At 40.3% G+C, this 16,684-nt stretch overlaps 1 protein-coding gene across 2 annotated transcripts in view; it reads left to right on the forward strand.

Annotated features, from left to right (window-relative positions):
- LGI1 (leucine rich glioma inactivated 1) overlaps positions 2,058–16,684 on the forward strand; it is a 31,523-nt gene continuing 16,896 nt past the window's right edge. Inside the window, exons 1-2 of one of the 2 annotated variants that reach the window (XM_001928721.5) lie at positions 2,058–2,583; positions 2,976–3,047. In XM_001928721.5, coding sequence (XP_001928756.1) covers positions 2,117–2,583; positions 2,976–3,047 — 539 coding nt within the window. In that variant the 5' untranslated portion in view covers positions 2,058–2,116. The remainder of the gene's footprint in view (positions 2,584–2,975; positions 3,048–16,684) is intronic. The other variant, XM_005671297.3, reaches the window with a different exon arrangement.

The following is a 16,684-nucleotide window of genomic DNA, read 5'->3' on the forward strand; positions in this document are numbered from 1 at the left end:
TAAAAGTTCTCCAAGTCTTTATAGTTACAAACCACAGCACTTACAAGTTGGATAACTTAGGGTGTGGGTGATTGTTTGAATAAAAAATATCTATAAAATTTTCACCACATAATTATTTTACAGAGCAAGTTTCCACTGTGCACTCGAAGCAGGATTCAGTTTACAAAAATCTGACTTGCAGCCAACTTTTAAGTGACACTTTTCCTGATCCAAGTGGGGTTTGCCCACAAGTCACGGTTTCTAAAATCACTGTGATATTACTCGCTCCCTTCACAGAGCCCTGGAGAGTGAAGCGAGAGTAGTACAGGTTCTAAAACCATGACTTCTCCTGGACTTAGTTTTTTCTTTTTCTATTCTATTAAAAAAAAAAAAAAACAAAAAAACCAATGTGTTCCCCAACTTTCAAAAACTGGCTTAATGATAATAACCTACTGGTCCTTTTGAAACACAAACCAGATCATACCATTCTTCCGCCTAAGACTCTGCAGAGGCATCCGTGGTTCTCTGGGTGGTGGCCAGGTATCTGCAAATGGGACTTGCTCCCCCTGGAAACGTTCTCGCCAGCCCTCTACATCATCCACCCTTTACCTTGGAACTCAGCTGGATCATGGCTTCTCCAGGGAATTGTCCTTGACCTCCTTTGTGATAACTCTGAGGAGCCATTTGGAGTTTCTTTGGATGAGCATGTCCCAACTTTGGAGAGCATCCGTGGCTCTGTTGCTGCTTGTGACAAACACGGGGTTCCTCATGGTGAACACAACACTGTCCAGGCACTGGGTTCATGGCAGGATCCCTCCCTTCATGGAGCCTGCCATCCTCTGAGTACAGAGATAGAAATCAAATGCAGGAATGACCTTGACGGCCACTGCCCTTCCCTCCCAGACTTTACAGAGAAGCCAACAGGGGCTTGGAGTGAGTGTGGAGTGAGCTACCTAAGAGAGGGAAAGGGCAGACTGTCAATGCCTCAAGATCCATGTAGAATGTTTATGCCATGATCACATATTTGCTTGAATAGTCCTCATTTTCCTCTCAGTCTAAGTTGCTGAGAGAGCAAGGGCTGTGCACGGACATCCTGGGCCAGTTGTGCCAGCTCGAGGGATGGATGTCTGCATTGTGGTACGAGGACCAAGCGTCTATTCCTCCATCCTGAACATCTCCCCGCCCTCTTGGCTCCCAAAGCCAGGGCCTCCTGTTTTTCTTTTGGAATTTCCTTCTCCAAGGGTGCATCCTCATTCCCCATCAAATATGGCAGTAACATAGCCTACAATATAGCCTACCATTTGGATTTGAGGTTCATAGTACATATACCATCATGCCCATTTTACAGACAGGGGAGTAGATCCAGAGACACCTTCAGCTAATTCATGGCAGAACTGGACCCTCAAAAGCCAGGTCTCTGACTCTCACTCTGGCCTTTATCCCACCCTATCTCAGCCTCCTTGGCTCAGCCAAACCTTTTCCAGAGCTTTGGAAGCCAAAGCTGGCTGCCTCCTGCTGGCAGGGAGTTCCTTCCAGGCTTCTGGTTGTAGTGCTGAAGAAGGGGGTGGGGTGCGAGAGGTGAGGAGGGTGGCTCAGACACAGAGGCAGTCTGTGCTTCTATCTCCCTCCCTCCTCACGGGAGGAGGGAATGGCTCACATGTTGGGGGGGGTGGATTATGAAAATCAATAATTTATGACAGTTAAGCGTCAGGAAAGTATTGACTCACATTCATTCCCTGAAAGTCACGTTCTCCATGTGTTCTTGTTTGTCATCAGTGATAGCATCAGTCAGGTGGACTCAGCAAGAAATATTCAGGTTTTACCCAAATGCTGCGGAGGGAGAGAGTTTCATTTCACTTCGTTTTTCCAGCCAGGGCTGGCTCCAAAGCTAGTTTTTCTTACTAGGTTGTTTGCCACATGAAAAGCAAATTCCCAGAGGTTTCTGAGATTGCTGAGATCCGATGCAAGATGACTGCTCCCACCCGCCCGCCCACCCACTCACTAATAAGACATAATGCTGTCCTATTTTTGGTAACAATTAAAGGGCCTCCCGGTGCAAGCAGAAAGCTGTTTATTTTCTGTTACATCACTTCGCTTTGCCTTCGAAGGCTGGTCTGTGCTCAGTGTTTTCGTGGTGATGCAAGTCCGCTCTCTCCTCCAGCAGTTGGATCCCTCCCATCTCGCAGCACCTCACAGGTCTCTTCCCCGAGCAGTGCATCGCTGGAGCAAGGAGCAGCTCACGAATCAGCTGCAGGTCCCTGTTTTGAAAAGCAGAGAGGCAGAGGCAAAGGAAAAGGGTGGACTCTTATGTGACCTGGTCTTAGAGCAAGACAATCACCATCTGAATTCCAGGAACCCTGTTCATGTTTGGGGATATTTTTTCGACTGCATGGAATCAGAGAGAAGCCAAAGGATGGGAAATGCCTGCATCCCCCTGAAAAGAATTGCTTATTGCCTATGTCTCTTATCTGCGCTTTGGCTGACTGAGGGGAAGAAACCAGCGAAGCCAAAATGCCCTGCCGTGTGTACTTGTACCAAAGATAATGCTTTATGTGAGAATGCCAGATCCATTCCACGCAACGTTCCTCCTGATGTTATCTCATTGTAAGGCCCGTAAGCATTTTGATATCTAATTTACGATTTTAAAATTCCAGCTGATGTATTTGGGGCTTTGTATGTATTGGTAGAAGGGCATGGAGAGAAAAATTCCTCTTGCAGGCTTGGCCATTTGACAGGGCTAACATTTTGCTGCATTTAGAAATTTTGATTTTTATTAGCTGCTACAGAACATGCTTAGCTATCTTCCACCCCCGAACATTATTATGAGAAACCTGTAGCAGAATCATCTCTCCTACTTTATCTGGGAAGGAACAGTATCGTACTTCATAAAATAGTGTCAAATAGTGACTGTTTTGCTAAACCGGATTAACATAAGGTTTGTTTTGTGTGTGTGTGTCTTTGTGTGTGTCTGTTTGTTTTGTTTTGTTTTCTTTCAGATCCTTTGTGAGATCTGGTTTTACTGAAATCTCAGAAGGGAGTTTTTTATTCACACCATCGCTGCAGCTCTTGTGAGAAATATTTATATCATGACTATTTTTAATATAGCATATATTTGGATAAGCCTTCTAGTAAAACGATCTCAATATTAATGTTGTCAAATGTGATTATATTTCTGGAGAGGAAAAGAATATCAGTAAAGTAAGAGGTAGATGGATTTGTTTGCGACTTGATGCTTGGTGCAGGTTGATGCTTGCAGTGGTAAATTTGCTAACCTGTAATGCTCTCAACTTTCACGGCTATTTATGAAGTTGTTGGAATGTTGCAACAATGATCCTAATTTCATTCCACCCTTTTACTTTCATTTTTGACTTGGGAACTTTAGTTATTTTACCCTGGAGTTTCTGAATTAGTCAATACAGAACTCAGTATAACATATGCGCTCAAGATGTTGTCCTCGGGGACCTGGGGCAGGCTGCTACTCTGTGATTTACCGTGTGGGGAAGAAAAATCTGAGTTCTTTCTAGGTAATTCCTTAAAATATTAATTCTCAAGTAACTGCTTTCTAATCTCATCTAATTTATAACTTGTCCCCTTGCAAGAAGGGAAAGAAAATATTAATATAGGATAGTGCAAAGGATTAGTCCTTGCTATGTGTTTTGTGTTAGCCACAAGGTAATCACATATTGAATTGATGTCTGAAAATAGTCAAAAAATAATATTTGACTAAGAAATCAGATTTCTCCACAGGCATAATGTAACATGGATAATTTGTTCTGACGTGTAACATTTGGCAATTGAATTGCTAGTTCTCAGAGCAGGACCACACTGGGCAGGGGGAGGTTCCCCTGGTGCTCAGGTATCAGGCCACAGGCCACAGGCCACAGACCACAGATTGGGCTGTAGTTACTGGTTCTTGGTGGGGTGGGGGTGGGGGATCAGCCAGTTGTCCATCAACTGAATTATGGTTATCTTAACTATAAGATGATCCAGGACCCAAGTTTTTTCCTTGTTTGCTTTCTGTTTTCTTGCCTTAATTGGCCATTTTGGCTGCTTGAGGTTATATATTCAGAGGCAAACAACATGGCTTTGATAGGGAAGAGACCCATGTATAAATCTCACCCCACCACTCACTAGAAACTAGATGTGTGATCGTGTGCAAGTGACTAAATCTCTCTGAGCCTCGATTTCCTCATCTGTAAAATGGAGGTGATGACACCTTGAAGGGTTGTTATCAGAGATAAATAAGATTTAAGTAGATAAAATGCTTGGCATAGGGTATGACAAATGATTACGTATTTTATCATCGGTAGGGTTTTAACTTTTTACATAAAGCTAAAAAAAAAATCACTTCATCTATTGTTTTGTCTATGTGAAATCCCCAAACTGGTTTGATTATTTCATTTCACAAACCTGATCAGGTGTTTGGACAGTATATAAAAATGTTGGTTAATGTCCTACTAGCTAATATCTTTGAATAATTAACAATTGAGTAGAATATTCCTAAGTGATTTATGTGTTTGATAGGCAGCTAATAATTTGATTAGGGAAAGTGTTAGCACATCAAACAAATCAAAAAAAAAGACAGAGTCTTTAGCACATAAAGGGGCAAAGTCTTCAATGCTGAGATCTTTCCATAGGATAAGAATTGGTTGTATGTGAGAAACTGATCAATTGTGCCTATGTTATTTATTTGTTAAATAAATGGCTCATTTAGAAAGCATCCTTTTGATGATACTAGGGCACCTCTATCTCCTAAGGTACCTCTATCTCCCCAGGATAGTTAAGAGATCAGTCCTTAAAATTCAAAAAGTGTCAGTTGACACATACTACTCATGTGCCAGTACTAGGCGGTTGTTAGCCATGACACAGAAAGCCTGGATCAATCAACCTTATCAGTTAATATCTCTCCACTTTGTTTCTGCTGGCTGGACCAGCCTCGGCGAGCACAGATGCTGGACAATGTTATAGAAATAGTTACCGGCTGCTGCAGGGTAATGTGATTACACGTATTTAGAATCACAGAGGGAAGCCAAGGAACTGGTTTTTAAATAGCCCACACCGAGTGTGTGCCATGCCCCTGCGTTCCATGCTCTGAGTTCCTATGGAACATTCCAGCCCTTATTTCTAAAAGCAGTTCAGGTTTCAGAAATAACAAAAGAGCGAGTAATTCTTGCCCTGGATGTCCTTACTTAACTCACATTGGCGAACCTCAACGTGGCAGATTTGTGCTTGGGCTGATCTTCTGCAAAATTGTCAGAGGTCAAACTTTGTCTCTCATCTCCAGGATCCTGTTTCCTAAATATTTTACTCCCCATTCTTCCTGTCCAGTCTTCTCTGTTTCTTCTTGTCTTCAAGAAAGGGTCTAAGAAGCGCATTTTCATCTAGGAGGAAATAAATCAAAAGGCTTCCAATAGGAATAGTACAATAATCATAATAGTGATGGGAATGGATGGTTCTCAGATAGAAAAGAATTATTTTGTGGGACAGAGCCACTCAGTGCTCTGAAAACCCCCATCAGAACATGAAGGTCAAGGGGTCTGATTTAACTTTGCATGACTTTTGCCATCAGACCAGACCTGGATCACACCAGTCATAGCTTGGAGTTTGCAATGAATTCTAATGACATTTGTGACCACGGGTTATCAGACTGACCCGTCATATCCCGTGAAGAGATAAACTTCAGAATCAGTTCTGCTTGATTGACGTACAAAGGCCATTGGTTTCTTGCGCAGCTGTTTAAAAGGGAAAAGAAATGACCCGTTCCCATCACCCACTCTAACAATCTAATAATTTCATTAAGTCCCCAAATGCTATTTCAGACCTTCTGTAGAAGGCATGATGAGAAATACTTTTTGAAATGTCAGCCTGGGGTACTGACAGAAACTGACGTAATACCTCCTTAAGTTACATACAGTGTTTTGGGGGAAAAGAACTTGTAGGCCATGGCTGGCACGGTGTTTTGGGGAGGAAGAAAAACAAAAGACCACACTCTGTGGAGAGGAGAGAAAGAATAAAATTATTGGGTAAAAATTCATCAGATTACAAACCTATTTTTTTAATTTCATTTATGGTTTTAAACAACCACAGCACAAAGCCTTTCCCAAGCTAATGTAATTTCATTCATGTTTTCCAAAGGCCTGTTGTGAAACGCCAACCAATGGGATGATTATTCACTCCAGTCTACTTTCAGTGCTGGGTAGTGGTGCCTATAGTAAATGCAGTTTACGGAAATGTGTTTTTACACAGGACAGCCCTGTTCTTCACCTCAGACTGATATCACCAATGATATAGGCTCATTACGGAAGTAAAATTTCAATTGAAGAGTATAAAATGTGCCACATAACCATTTGTTGATAAAAATTTTAATAAACTAAATAGATCCAACTCTTAAAAGAGTTCTGTTTGCAGGCAGTAAATTATAGGGTTAGGTTAGTTTCATACACACACACACACACACACAAATCTTTATATAAGATTTCAGTGTAACCAGAAAAATTTCTACTTATTCCAAGGAGATTTGGTCTTGTTTGAAGTAACAGAATTGATCTCTCTGGGGGGAAATGTCATTTCTTTTATTAATCCACAATCAACTCATAAATATATAGTAAAAAACTAAAAAACAGGAAAAACAAACAGCATGAACAAGATTAAGTAATAAGTCTATCTATAGTAAGACTTTATCATTTAGTTCTTTAAAATGTTATTTGTGCATGAAAAAATATTGATAGCCCATCTCACCTTTACAGTGATTCTTCTCGTTTCCTATTCATCCTTATATAAGAAAAATTTAGCAATCTTCAATGCCTATGCAAGCTAAATCTATCAGCTAAGAGGGCTTCTAGAGGAATTACTGACTGGTTATAGATGAGCATGTTTTGGTTTGTGCCCAGCTGATGGCCCGCAATGGACCAAGAAGTAAAAATTTCAGGCACCTAGGCTGTTATGTCTACAATCTGCCCAATGACCCACAGCTCTGATTTTTAACTTCTTAAATTAATTAATTGTTGTGACTGTGCACACCAGCCCTGTACAACAAATGTTTTCTCTGAAAGTGTATCTCATCCTCTCAATTATTCAAACAAGAAACTTAGGAGTGACAGCTCCCTCATGTCCACCTTCAACTGGACAAGTCCCTCTTCAAACAGCATGAGAACCTGCCATCTTCTCTTCACCCCAGAACTGTAGCCCCAACTCAGGCTGAAGTCACTGTTGCATAGGCTGCTGCAGGAGCTTTTGCACTGGTCCCTCTGCTTCCAGTCCTCATCTTCCCCCACCTCCATCATTGTTACCTTCCTGAAGTGCAGATCTCATCATGTCACCTTTGTGTTTGGAAGACTTTAATGGTTTCCAAGAAACAAAGACACATAATGGACATCTGAATTGGTATTAAAAGAATTTGGTTATTTGTTTAGGGTCATCCTTCACAGAATTGATAGTGTGGGTGTGAGATTACACACACACTCCAAGCTCCATCCATACCAGCCTGAAGTACCTCATTCCCTGATCACTATTTTCTCAAGCTCTATAGACTTTCTTGGTGTCTCTAGTTCTTCCTATCATTTTTAGAGCTATTTGTGCTTGTGTCTGCCCTTGTCTTTCATGGAAAATTCTCAGTAGTCAAGGTCCTAGAAAAGAGTTTGGATATTGTAAGTTTAGATCTTGCTTACTATATATTTGCTGGATTCAATTCCTATTTTTATAGATTTTATAATAGAGAAAGACTCTTGTTTTCCTATCATTAGATAGTCTTGGTTATGTTCATGCTCTTTCTTATGTTCAGTATACATGATCAGACTTTACATGAACTAATAGTGTGGGAGGTCTGGAAAGTAGGCTCAACCACACACACACACAAAAAAAAAAATATGAAGAGATATTCTCTCCTGACATTATGTCAAACTTCTTCCACAGATATTTCCAGTGTACTGGAACTTAAAAGGCAAGCATCCAAAATCATTCCTTAGACCCACTGCCTGAATCTCTTTGTCCCACTCTGACTTCCTCTAGGTCTTTGACAAGTACAAAATCATGTTTGCTGCCCAGGTTCTCTCCCAGGTTTGATTAGCCTCTCTCCCGTGAAGGGCCAACTGCTCCTTTATCTGGTCTAATGGGACATCCAAAGAAAAATGTTGGTTAAGCATTATTAAGATGAAGAACAGTTTGTGAATACAAATATAATTTCCTTTTTGACTTACTTATATTGGCTTAGCTAAAACAAGTGTTTATTCATTGTATAGTTGCAAGCAGTAACAAAATAAAAGCCTCCCATTTCAGCAAATACTTTTAGGGATTCTACTGTGCAACAAGCACAGCATTGGACTTTGTGAGAGACACTAAGACGAGTGATATCTCCTTTCCACCTTGATATGGCAGCTCCAATTTGGAGGTGAGCCCTAAAAAAGTAAATTATATTTTGCCTTTATTTGAATGTATTATGAGGTCGTCTTGATAAGCTCTCATTTTGTTCAAAATGATAGTAAGCTGATGGGTAATGATGGTAACTCTTGCCCATTGTTGAGTCTGGCTGATATGGGCTACAAAATGATCCCAGGGCATTACAGTGATGACTGTGATATCAAAATGGCTAATCCTGGTGAGTTGGCAATGTGGCAAGTAGCAAAGAACAAAGGTTTTGTAGTCAAACAGACATGGGTTCAAATCTTCACTCTGCTGCTTCCCAGTTCTGGGATTTGGGGCAACCTTAACCAAGCCTCATTACCTGCATCTACAAAGTGGGCAATAACCCTAGTACCTATTACAGGATTACAATCAGGATTAAAGAAAATAATACATGCATAGCACTTGGCAGAGTTCCCGTAACTCAATAAACATTAGCTTTTATTACAGTTCTGAAAATCACTTTAATTTGAATGACCATAACATCAGATTAGCATCTGATTATATAGGCTGGATTTGCCTGCAATGCTAGCTTAAAAATTTTATTGTTCTACACATAGGTCTCCATCAGAACCTGCTAAAAAATCTTTCTTAAAAAAATCTTTCTTTAATCTTCTCACAGGAAACATGAACTATTTACCTTTCTAGGAATGGGAGGGGAATCCTCTCTCCTCCTCCTAAAAAAACAACTGGCACCATATTTTGCAAACATGTCAGATTTTGTTTATAATAATTAACCCCAGCCAGCCTTCAGATGAGTAGCTCTATAGTAAGGTGGAAAGAAGCCTGAAGTAGAAATCAGGAGACTTAGGTTTGAAATCCAGCTCAACCACTAGTGGGGCTGTATGACCAAATATCCTGGACCTCAGATTTTATGTGAATAAAATACCAGAGATAGATTAAATTATGGTTCTCAAATGCAATTTCCCAACAGGGGTTGGGATGATCAGGTAAATGAAGGAGAACAGTTGGGTATAGGGCAATAGGGAGTGGTAGTGACTGCAGTAAACCAGAAAGACATACCTTACCTAAAAATGACATCTTCAGTTCCAACTGATTATTGCTGATATGGCACATGAACATGGGGTCATATTTTTCTAATCTTCAGGGGAAGGCAAAAATCTGGAGGCAGATTTTAAATAGGATAAAGACCAAATAAAACATACATTGGCATTTTGAGACCTTCATATTCAATTAACTAAGGTTTTTCTGCTTAAAAATTCTAGTGTACAAGTGAGTACTTTAAATTATTATAATATGGAAAACAGCCTTGTTAAAGAAATGGACAAAATTTATTGTATCAGTTCTAACAAACTGGTAAATTAGGTTGTTAAATGAAAGAGCCTCATAATATGGAATTGGCTATTAAGTTATTATTAGAATAATAATGTCGTTCCCAGTTTCCCAAGTAGGTCTGTGGGGAGTTTACCAGGACCTCCCATGGTGGCTGATGATAAAACATTTTTTCAGTACCCCTCCCATGAGGCAAGGATTGGAAAGGCATTGCTGAGCCAATTTACATGGCAAGATGACAGGTGCTGGCCTGTGTAAAATGTGATTTTTAAAAGTGAGCCTTCAAAAAATAAACATTAGAGTTTATGTATTTATATACAAATAACCCTTGACTTGCAGAGAATTCCCTAGGGGAGATCATAGATTCTTCCTAACTTTGCTTCCATAGCTAAACATTTCTAGATCTTTGAGAACGGTCTTTACTGCCAGGTTACAAGTCACACAATAAAAGCAGGCAAAGTTTTGTTAGTAGACATTTGTCATTTTAGTATTGCCTGATACTTACCATTTTAAACCTCTCATTTTTTATTTCATCATCATTATAACCCTGTGAGGAGGTATGATTATGAAAATTTTGCAAATGAAGTACTGAGGCTTGAAGGGTTAGGTAACCTCCTTGATATCACAACCCTTCTAAGTGGCAGAGCCGGATTTTAAACCCGCATCCTCACTTTTAACTACGTCTATCTACTTCCTCTTGAACATGAATCACTGGGCTTAACTTTGCATAGTTTTGTTCTCCAAATCAAATCCCCTCTCAAAGGGTCAACCTTTGCCCATTAATGAGGATATTCTGGGGAATGTGCCCTGGTTCCTGGAGACAATCACTGAAAAGGAGTTTCAAAAGCCCTTTGAAAGAGTGGCAGCGTTGCTGGCAGGAACCCCCGAGTTTCCCTAGGATTCAACTCTCATTTGTATGTGTAAGGTCTGGTCTCCTTGCTTTAAAAAGGAGAGAGAAAGAGAAAAAAAAGAGCAAATGGAAAAGGACTTATATACTTTAAAGTTATACCTTAGACCAATGTTTTCTAAACTTGTGTCCTGTGGAAGAGTTGTCCTGAGGAAAAAAAAGAATTCTGTGCTCAAATAAATTTGGGGAAATGCTCACAAAGCACCTTGGCTTAGAAAAGCCTCTGACATTATTTTATGTTGTTTCACTTTTCTTAACCTCCAATAGGACATTGGGAATCTACGCCTTTGGTGTTTGCCTTATTTACTAGCTTCATTATTTATAACTTACCTTGTTCTATAGGGGCTTACTAGTAAAACAGGCAGGTAGAAAGAATCCCATCTTAAGGGATACATTAAACCATCTATCTCCATATAGGAAGTGAGTCAGACAGCTTTGTTAGTATGGATTCATTGAATGTGATATTTGCAAGCATGCCTCACTGCCAGGCTCTCCACCTGGTCCAGCAGCCTGGCACACGCTGCTTCTTTGGGGACCTCCCACTGGATATTCCATCTTTCAGAGGAAGTATATTATCACTTGCAGCCTGTTCAACAGGAAAAAGCCCCTTGAGCTTAAATTTACACTCTCACTAATTTTGTTTGGAGCGGGTTCCCTCACAGCTATTTCCCAAAGGGCTAATCCAGCCTTTCCCTGGATATATTCATTTTATATAAAACTCAGTGATAAAAGGGTCCCATTATCGATAAGATTGGGAAATTACATATTTAAATCCCTTTTGAAGAGCCTTAATTTACTTAAGGAGAGACAGATTTATGTAATTAGGAACCATGATGAACTTCATTTACCCATTTTTCCCAAATTTATTAGTTTGGTTTTTGTCGTTGTTCATGTAAAACCTCTCAACCCCGTAAAGGCCTTGTGTTCTAGGGAATAGACTCTGGGAACTACTGGGCAAGGCTAGTCTAGATTTGCTAGTCTAGATACTGGGCAGATCTGATTAAAAATAGGAAGCAGTGCCTTCCCCACAATCATTACCACCCCCCACCCCTACTCACCTTGTAGGACTTGGGGGAAGGAGGTAGAGGGCGGGGAATCATGCCTGAGCACAGAATTCCAGCCCTGCCAGTTACAAGCCTCAAAGTACTTTCCCTCTCTCACCTCAAGTTTCTTTGTATTTTAAATGGAAACTATGAAATCTACATTATAGTGTTCACTGGAGAATTAAAATAAGTTCATAGATGGCAATTTGCTAAAGATGAGACTTGGCATAGAATAGGCTTTAAATAAAATTTAAGTCCCTTCTCCTTGTTTTTTCCGGGAACAGGGAGAAACAGAGTTTATAAACAGTATCTGGAGGGTGAGCTATGGACTTATACCAGCTCCTAGAAAAGAAAAATTTTGACTATCCTGTGATGAGAGGTAATGAACTATAAAACCAAAGAGTTGAGTTTGGTCATGTTCCAATCTTTGCTAGTGTGCATGCCAAAAATATTCCCCAGGGAATCCCTGCAAATCTAAAATCTATATTCTAAACCTGGCCCTGCTGCTGACAAAAGATCTGACCTTGGGTTAAGTCAGACTTCTGCAGGCCTTGGTTTCCTTACCTGTAAAAAGAGGAATGGAATGGCATGTCTCTTTAGGTGCCCCCCCCCACCTAAGATTTATGTGGCACAAAAGTAAGGTTATTTTCCATTAAACCAAATTGAAGAGGTGGTGATCTACTTAAGAATCACTGAATTACACTGTTTTCCAAGGATGAGCGTCCAAAAGAACAATGACATAATGTGTTCATGCGTGATGCCTCCTTTTAAAATGCTTTCTTATCTTAAAAGCATATTTTAAAATATTCAAATGTAAATTATTCACGTGGCACATGCACTTAGAATGCGTGCGTTTAACTAAAGTGAATCACCAGCCTATTATTAATTATCATTCAACCAGCCCTATTTTTTTTGGATAATGGAGAATATTAGTAACAGCTAGAAGGTCTGAATCATTTAAGCAGAGACAGTTCTAAACAAGTTGGCCAGCCCCTCCAGCTGTACCCACAGATCTTCCAACAGCTGTAACCCAAGCACCTTGCCCTCTCATTTATATATATATGCATATGTAAACATACAAGCACATATATATACTTGAAATTGTGTTTACACACATTGCCCACAGCTGCCTAATTTCTTGGATGATGCTCATAAGTTCTCTTCAGCAGGTGACAATCTCACTGGACCTCAGTTTCCCTTACTGTATAGCTAAGGTCCTTCACTAGACCTAACAGCTCTTTCCAGCCCTGATATTTCATGTCTATGCTCTTTGCTGAGATATTCTTTGGTGGAAGCTTTGGAGACATGATCTTATATACTATATCACGTAATTCTTGGAATCTCCCGGGAAGGCTTTTTAAATTATCATTCCTATTTTAGCAAATGATGAAACAGATTTACCTACTTGATGTATCATGTAAGTGGCAGCCACAAGCTTAAAACCAGATTCTCTGTTCTGTACCTAATCAATGCCATCTCTAAGTGAAAAGCCGATGCTTGATGTTCATCCCTCTCTTCATCTAGAGTAGCCCTTACAGAGGAAGGGAGTTCTATGTGAAAGATTCCTAAATCATCTCCCCTCCATAGCCATGAAAATCTGCTTTTAGCTGGAAGACAAGAGGCAGACCACTTGTGGGCCAAAGACAATTCTGATGGCAGTTAAGATGTCACAGGTGACTAGAGAGAGCCAGAAGTGTCATTAGAGCCAGGGGTCCTGATGTGACCAAATGAGCAGACTGGTTTGAGACAAAGGGAGATTTTTCTCAGCAGGGTTACTCTTTTCATTCAGCTGACTGCAGGCCTGCCTCCCTATCACTCCCTACTCCTCATGCAGAACCCATGCCTACTCTTCCAGGAATGAAGCCTGTGGTGATATGAGCTCAAACTCATACATCTTTCAATCTAGAAGCCTAAAACATTTTTTCTAGGCCCCGTCACTTAATAACATAGATAGGAGACGTGACATACTCAAGGCCACACAGAGAATTTATGGCCAAGTGGGAATTCAGACCCAGGCTTTGTGATTCCCTTGTCAGTGTATTCCTTTCCCAGTCCCTGGAAGACGTGAGAAGCCAGGGCAGGAAACTGCTTCAGTAGCCCATCAGCCTTCCAGGTTATTTCACTCTTGAGGATTCCCAGCTGGACTGTGGGCCGCCTTAGCCTTGACCTCCTTCCAGTGTAGCTAGATCCTCATTCTGTGGTCCTTTGCTTCTTTTACTTCTCTGTTGCTGACCCAAGCACTGTGAGCTCCATGCTGACTCTATCACCCACTTTTCTTGCTCCTTCTGAATTAAGTGCTGCTGGTTCTAGCTTTTCCGGTCAACTAGGACCCCGTGATAGCCTTATGGTCTTGGTGTTAATTTATTGCTTATGGATAGATATGATCCATTCCTACAGGCAGTGAATATCAGAAGGAGGAACTGGAGCTCACTGTTAACAGACATTTTACAGACTTCATCTTCTGGTCCCAGTGCAATATTAATCATAAACCATGAAAGCTTTTAAAAAAATTATCAAGAGGGAATTTTAAGAATATTATTCTAAATATTTGTTGAAGTCAAATATATAATTTTAAGAAATTATCTGTCAAAACTTATGGAAAGCTTTACACAGAGGTCAAGTCATATTTCTAAATACTTTCATTTTAAATCAGAAAGAATAAAAATTATGAATTAAGCATGCAATAATAAATATTCTAAGGAATAAGAAAAAATAAATAAACAGATAAAATAATAAATTAGAAGGCAATGAGAATAATAAGATTTCATGTTTGGAAAAACCCAATAAAATAGTAAGACACTGGAAGGAAGCAAGTTCATTCAGACAGTTCGTTGATCCCCACCCACCCCTCCTCATGCTACTATTGTGAGATCAGTTGCCAAACCTGAGTCATATTATTGTGGACTCTTGCTACCCGTAGTTATGAGGATAGGACAATCCATAGCACCTTCAAGGACCAGAGCAACTATTCCAGCCATACTCGCTGCAAAAAAGCAGAGGCCTCCTTGGTCACCACAGGTAAAGGAAGGCTCTTGCAGCTCACCAGAAAGCTTACTGTAAGCAGCCAGAGCCTCAGCTGAATATAAGAGATACCTGGGAAGCCTTTAAATATCGCATGCCCAGCCCACACCCCAGGTATAGAATTTAACCAGCATCCCTGCAGGTGAGAACCAGGCAGTCCTATTTTTAAAGCTCCCCAGGTGATTCCAAGTGACTGAGATTGAGAAGCACAGGAGATTTGGGCATCTCCCTGCTCCAGCCTTCACACACACTTCCCTCCACATTTTGCTCTCTTTTGAGTGTGCCCTGCCCACAGTTTGCCTGCCATAGAACTAACTCAACCTGAAAGCATTTTTTCTCCTTCAGGTCCTCTGATGTCTGGCTCCATCTCTGTTTGCAATTCCAGTCCCCCAATAAGGGATTCATCTTTAGCCCAACTCACCTTTTTGAACCAGACTAGTTGGGCCAAGGGAGGCTGAGTGACCTCAGGATCAGCTGATTTGGATGAGGCACCAAGTCCTTCTTGCTCTAATAATCTAGGAAAAGGAAGGGAGGTTATGAAGTATAAAATATGGCCTCCCTGGTCTACCCTAGGTCTGTCATATGTGAAGATGGGGTGGGGGGTGGCAAAGTAGTGACACAGTTTCCTTAACAGGGACTGTGGGATTCTTTAACATCTGGCTCAATAACAAATCATGATATTGAAACCAAACCTTCAGAAAGGAACCCATAAAAATTAAAGATAAGCATTTTACCTTCTTTATAGAACAGGGTCTTTTCTTTTTTTCTCTTTTTAGGGCTGCACCCAAAGTATATGGAAGTTCCCAGGCTAGGGGTTGAATTGGAGTTGCAGCTGCCAGCCTACATCATGACCACAGCAACGTGGCATCCAAATCAAGTCTGCAGTCCACACCACGGCTACAGCAATGCCGGATCCTTAACCCACTGAGTGAGGCCAGGGATTGAACCCATGTCCTCATGGATACCAGCCAGGTTCGTTACCGCTGAGCTACAACGGGAACTCCAGAACAGGATATTTTTAAGTCTTTTTAAGTATACATAGGATAATAAAATGGATATCCTGCTCAACTATATTTAGAGTGTATGTGTAATTTTACAAATCTTTGTCCATGGAATCCATGTCTACAGAAAACAGCTGAATTTAGAATCCAAGGACTAAGACATTATCTTAGCCAGAGGGATTTTTAAAGCTTTTATAAGAAAACTTTTAATTAAAATATAATTTAATAAAGAAAGGTAACCTGTCCTAAGTGTACATCTTGATAGTTTAAATTAAGATTTTATTTTTTTAGAGTAGTTTTAGGTTCACTGCAAAATTGAAGACAAGACAGAGATTTCCCACAGACCTCTGCCTTGACATATGCATAGCCTCATCTATCACCAACCTCCTCCACCAAAGTGGTACATTTGTTACAACTGATGAAATTACTTGATCACCCAGAGTCCACAGTCTACATTAGGGTTCAGTCTTGGTGCTGTACATCCTATAGGTTTGGACAAGTGTATAGTGACAAGTATTTATCATAATATCATACAGAATATTTTCACTGCTCTAAAAACTTTCTATATTCTGCCTATTCATCACCCCCACCCCCTGCCATGATTTTTTTGTAAAGTTAACACCTTGTAATAAAAACCTATTTGGTCAAGAAACCAAACATTACCATTAGAGGCTCCCTTTGCATCCCCTTCCAGTTACTATTCACTTCCAAGAGTAAACGCTATCTTGACTTTTATTAGCATAGATTGGTTTTGCTGGATTTTTTCTTCAAATACATGCACTCACATTTCTGGCTTTTTGCCCTGGACTGAGGTTTGTGACATTCACCCATATTTTTGCTTGTAGATGTAGTTTTAGCCAGAGATTTTAAACACACTTCAGCCAGAAACTGTGATCAGGGCTAAGGACACAAAAGTCAGTAAGGATAAGTCCCTCCTGTAAGGAACATTCAATCTAGTAATGTAGTAATGACCAGAATTTAATGTAAAGTGTATCCTTTTTTATTTAAAAAATACTTATTCAGTGTCCACTATGGGACAGGCA

This window comes from Sus scrofa, chromosome 14 (assembly GCF_000003025.6).
Source record: "Sus scrofa isolate TJ Tabasco breed Duroc chromosome 14, Sscrofa11.1, whole genome shotgun sequence".
Classification (NCBI taxonomy): Eukaryota; Metazoa; Chordata; class Mammalia; order Artiodactyla; family Suidae; genus Sus; species Sus scrofa.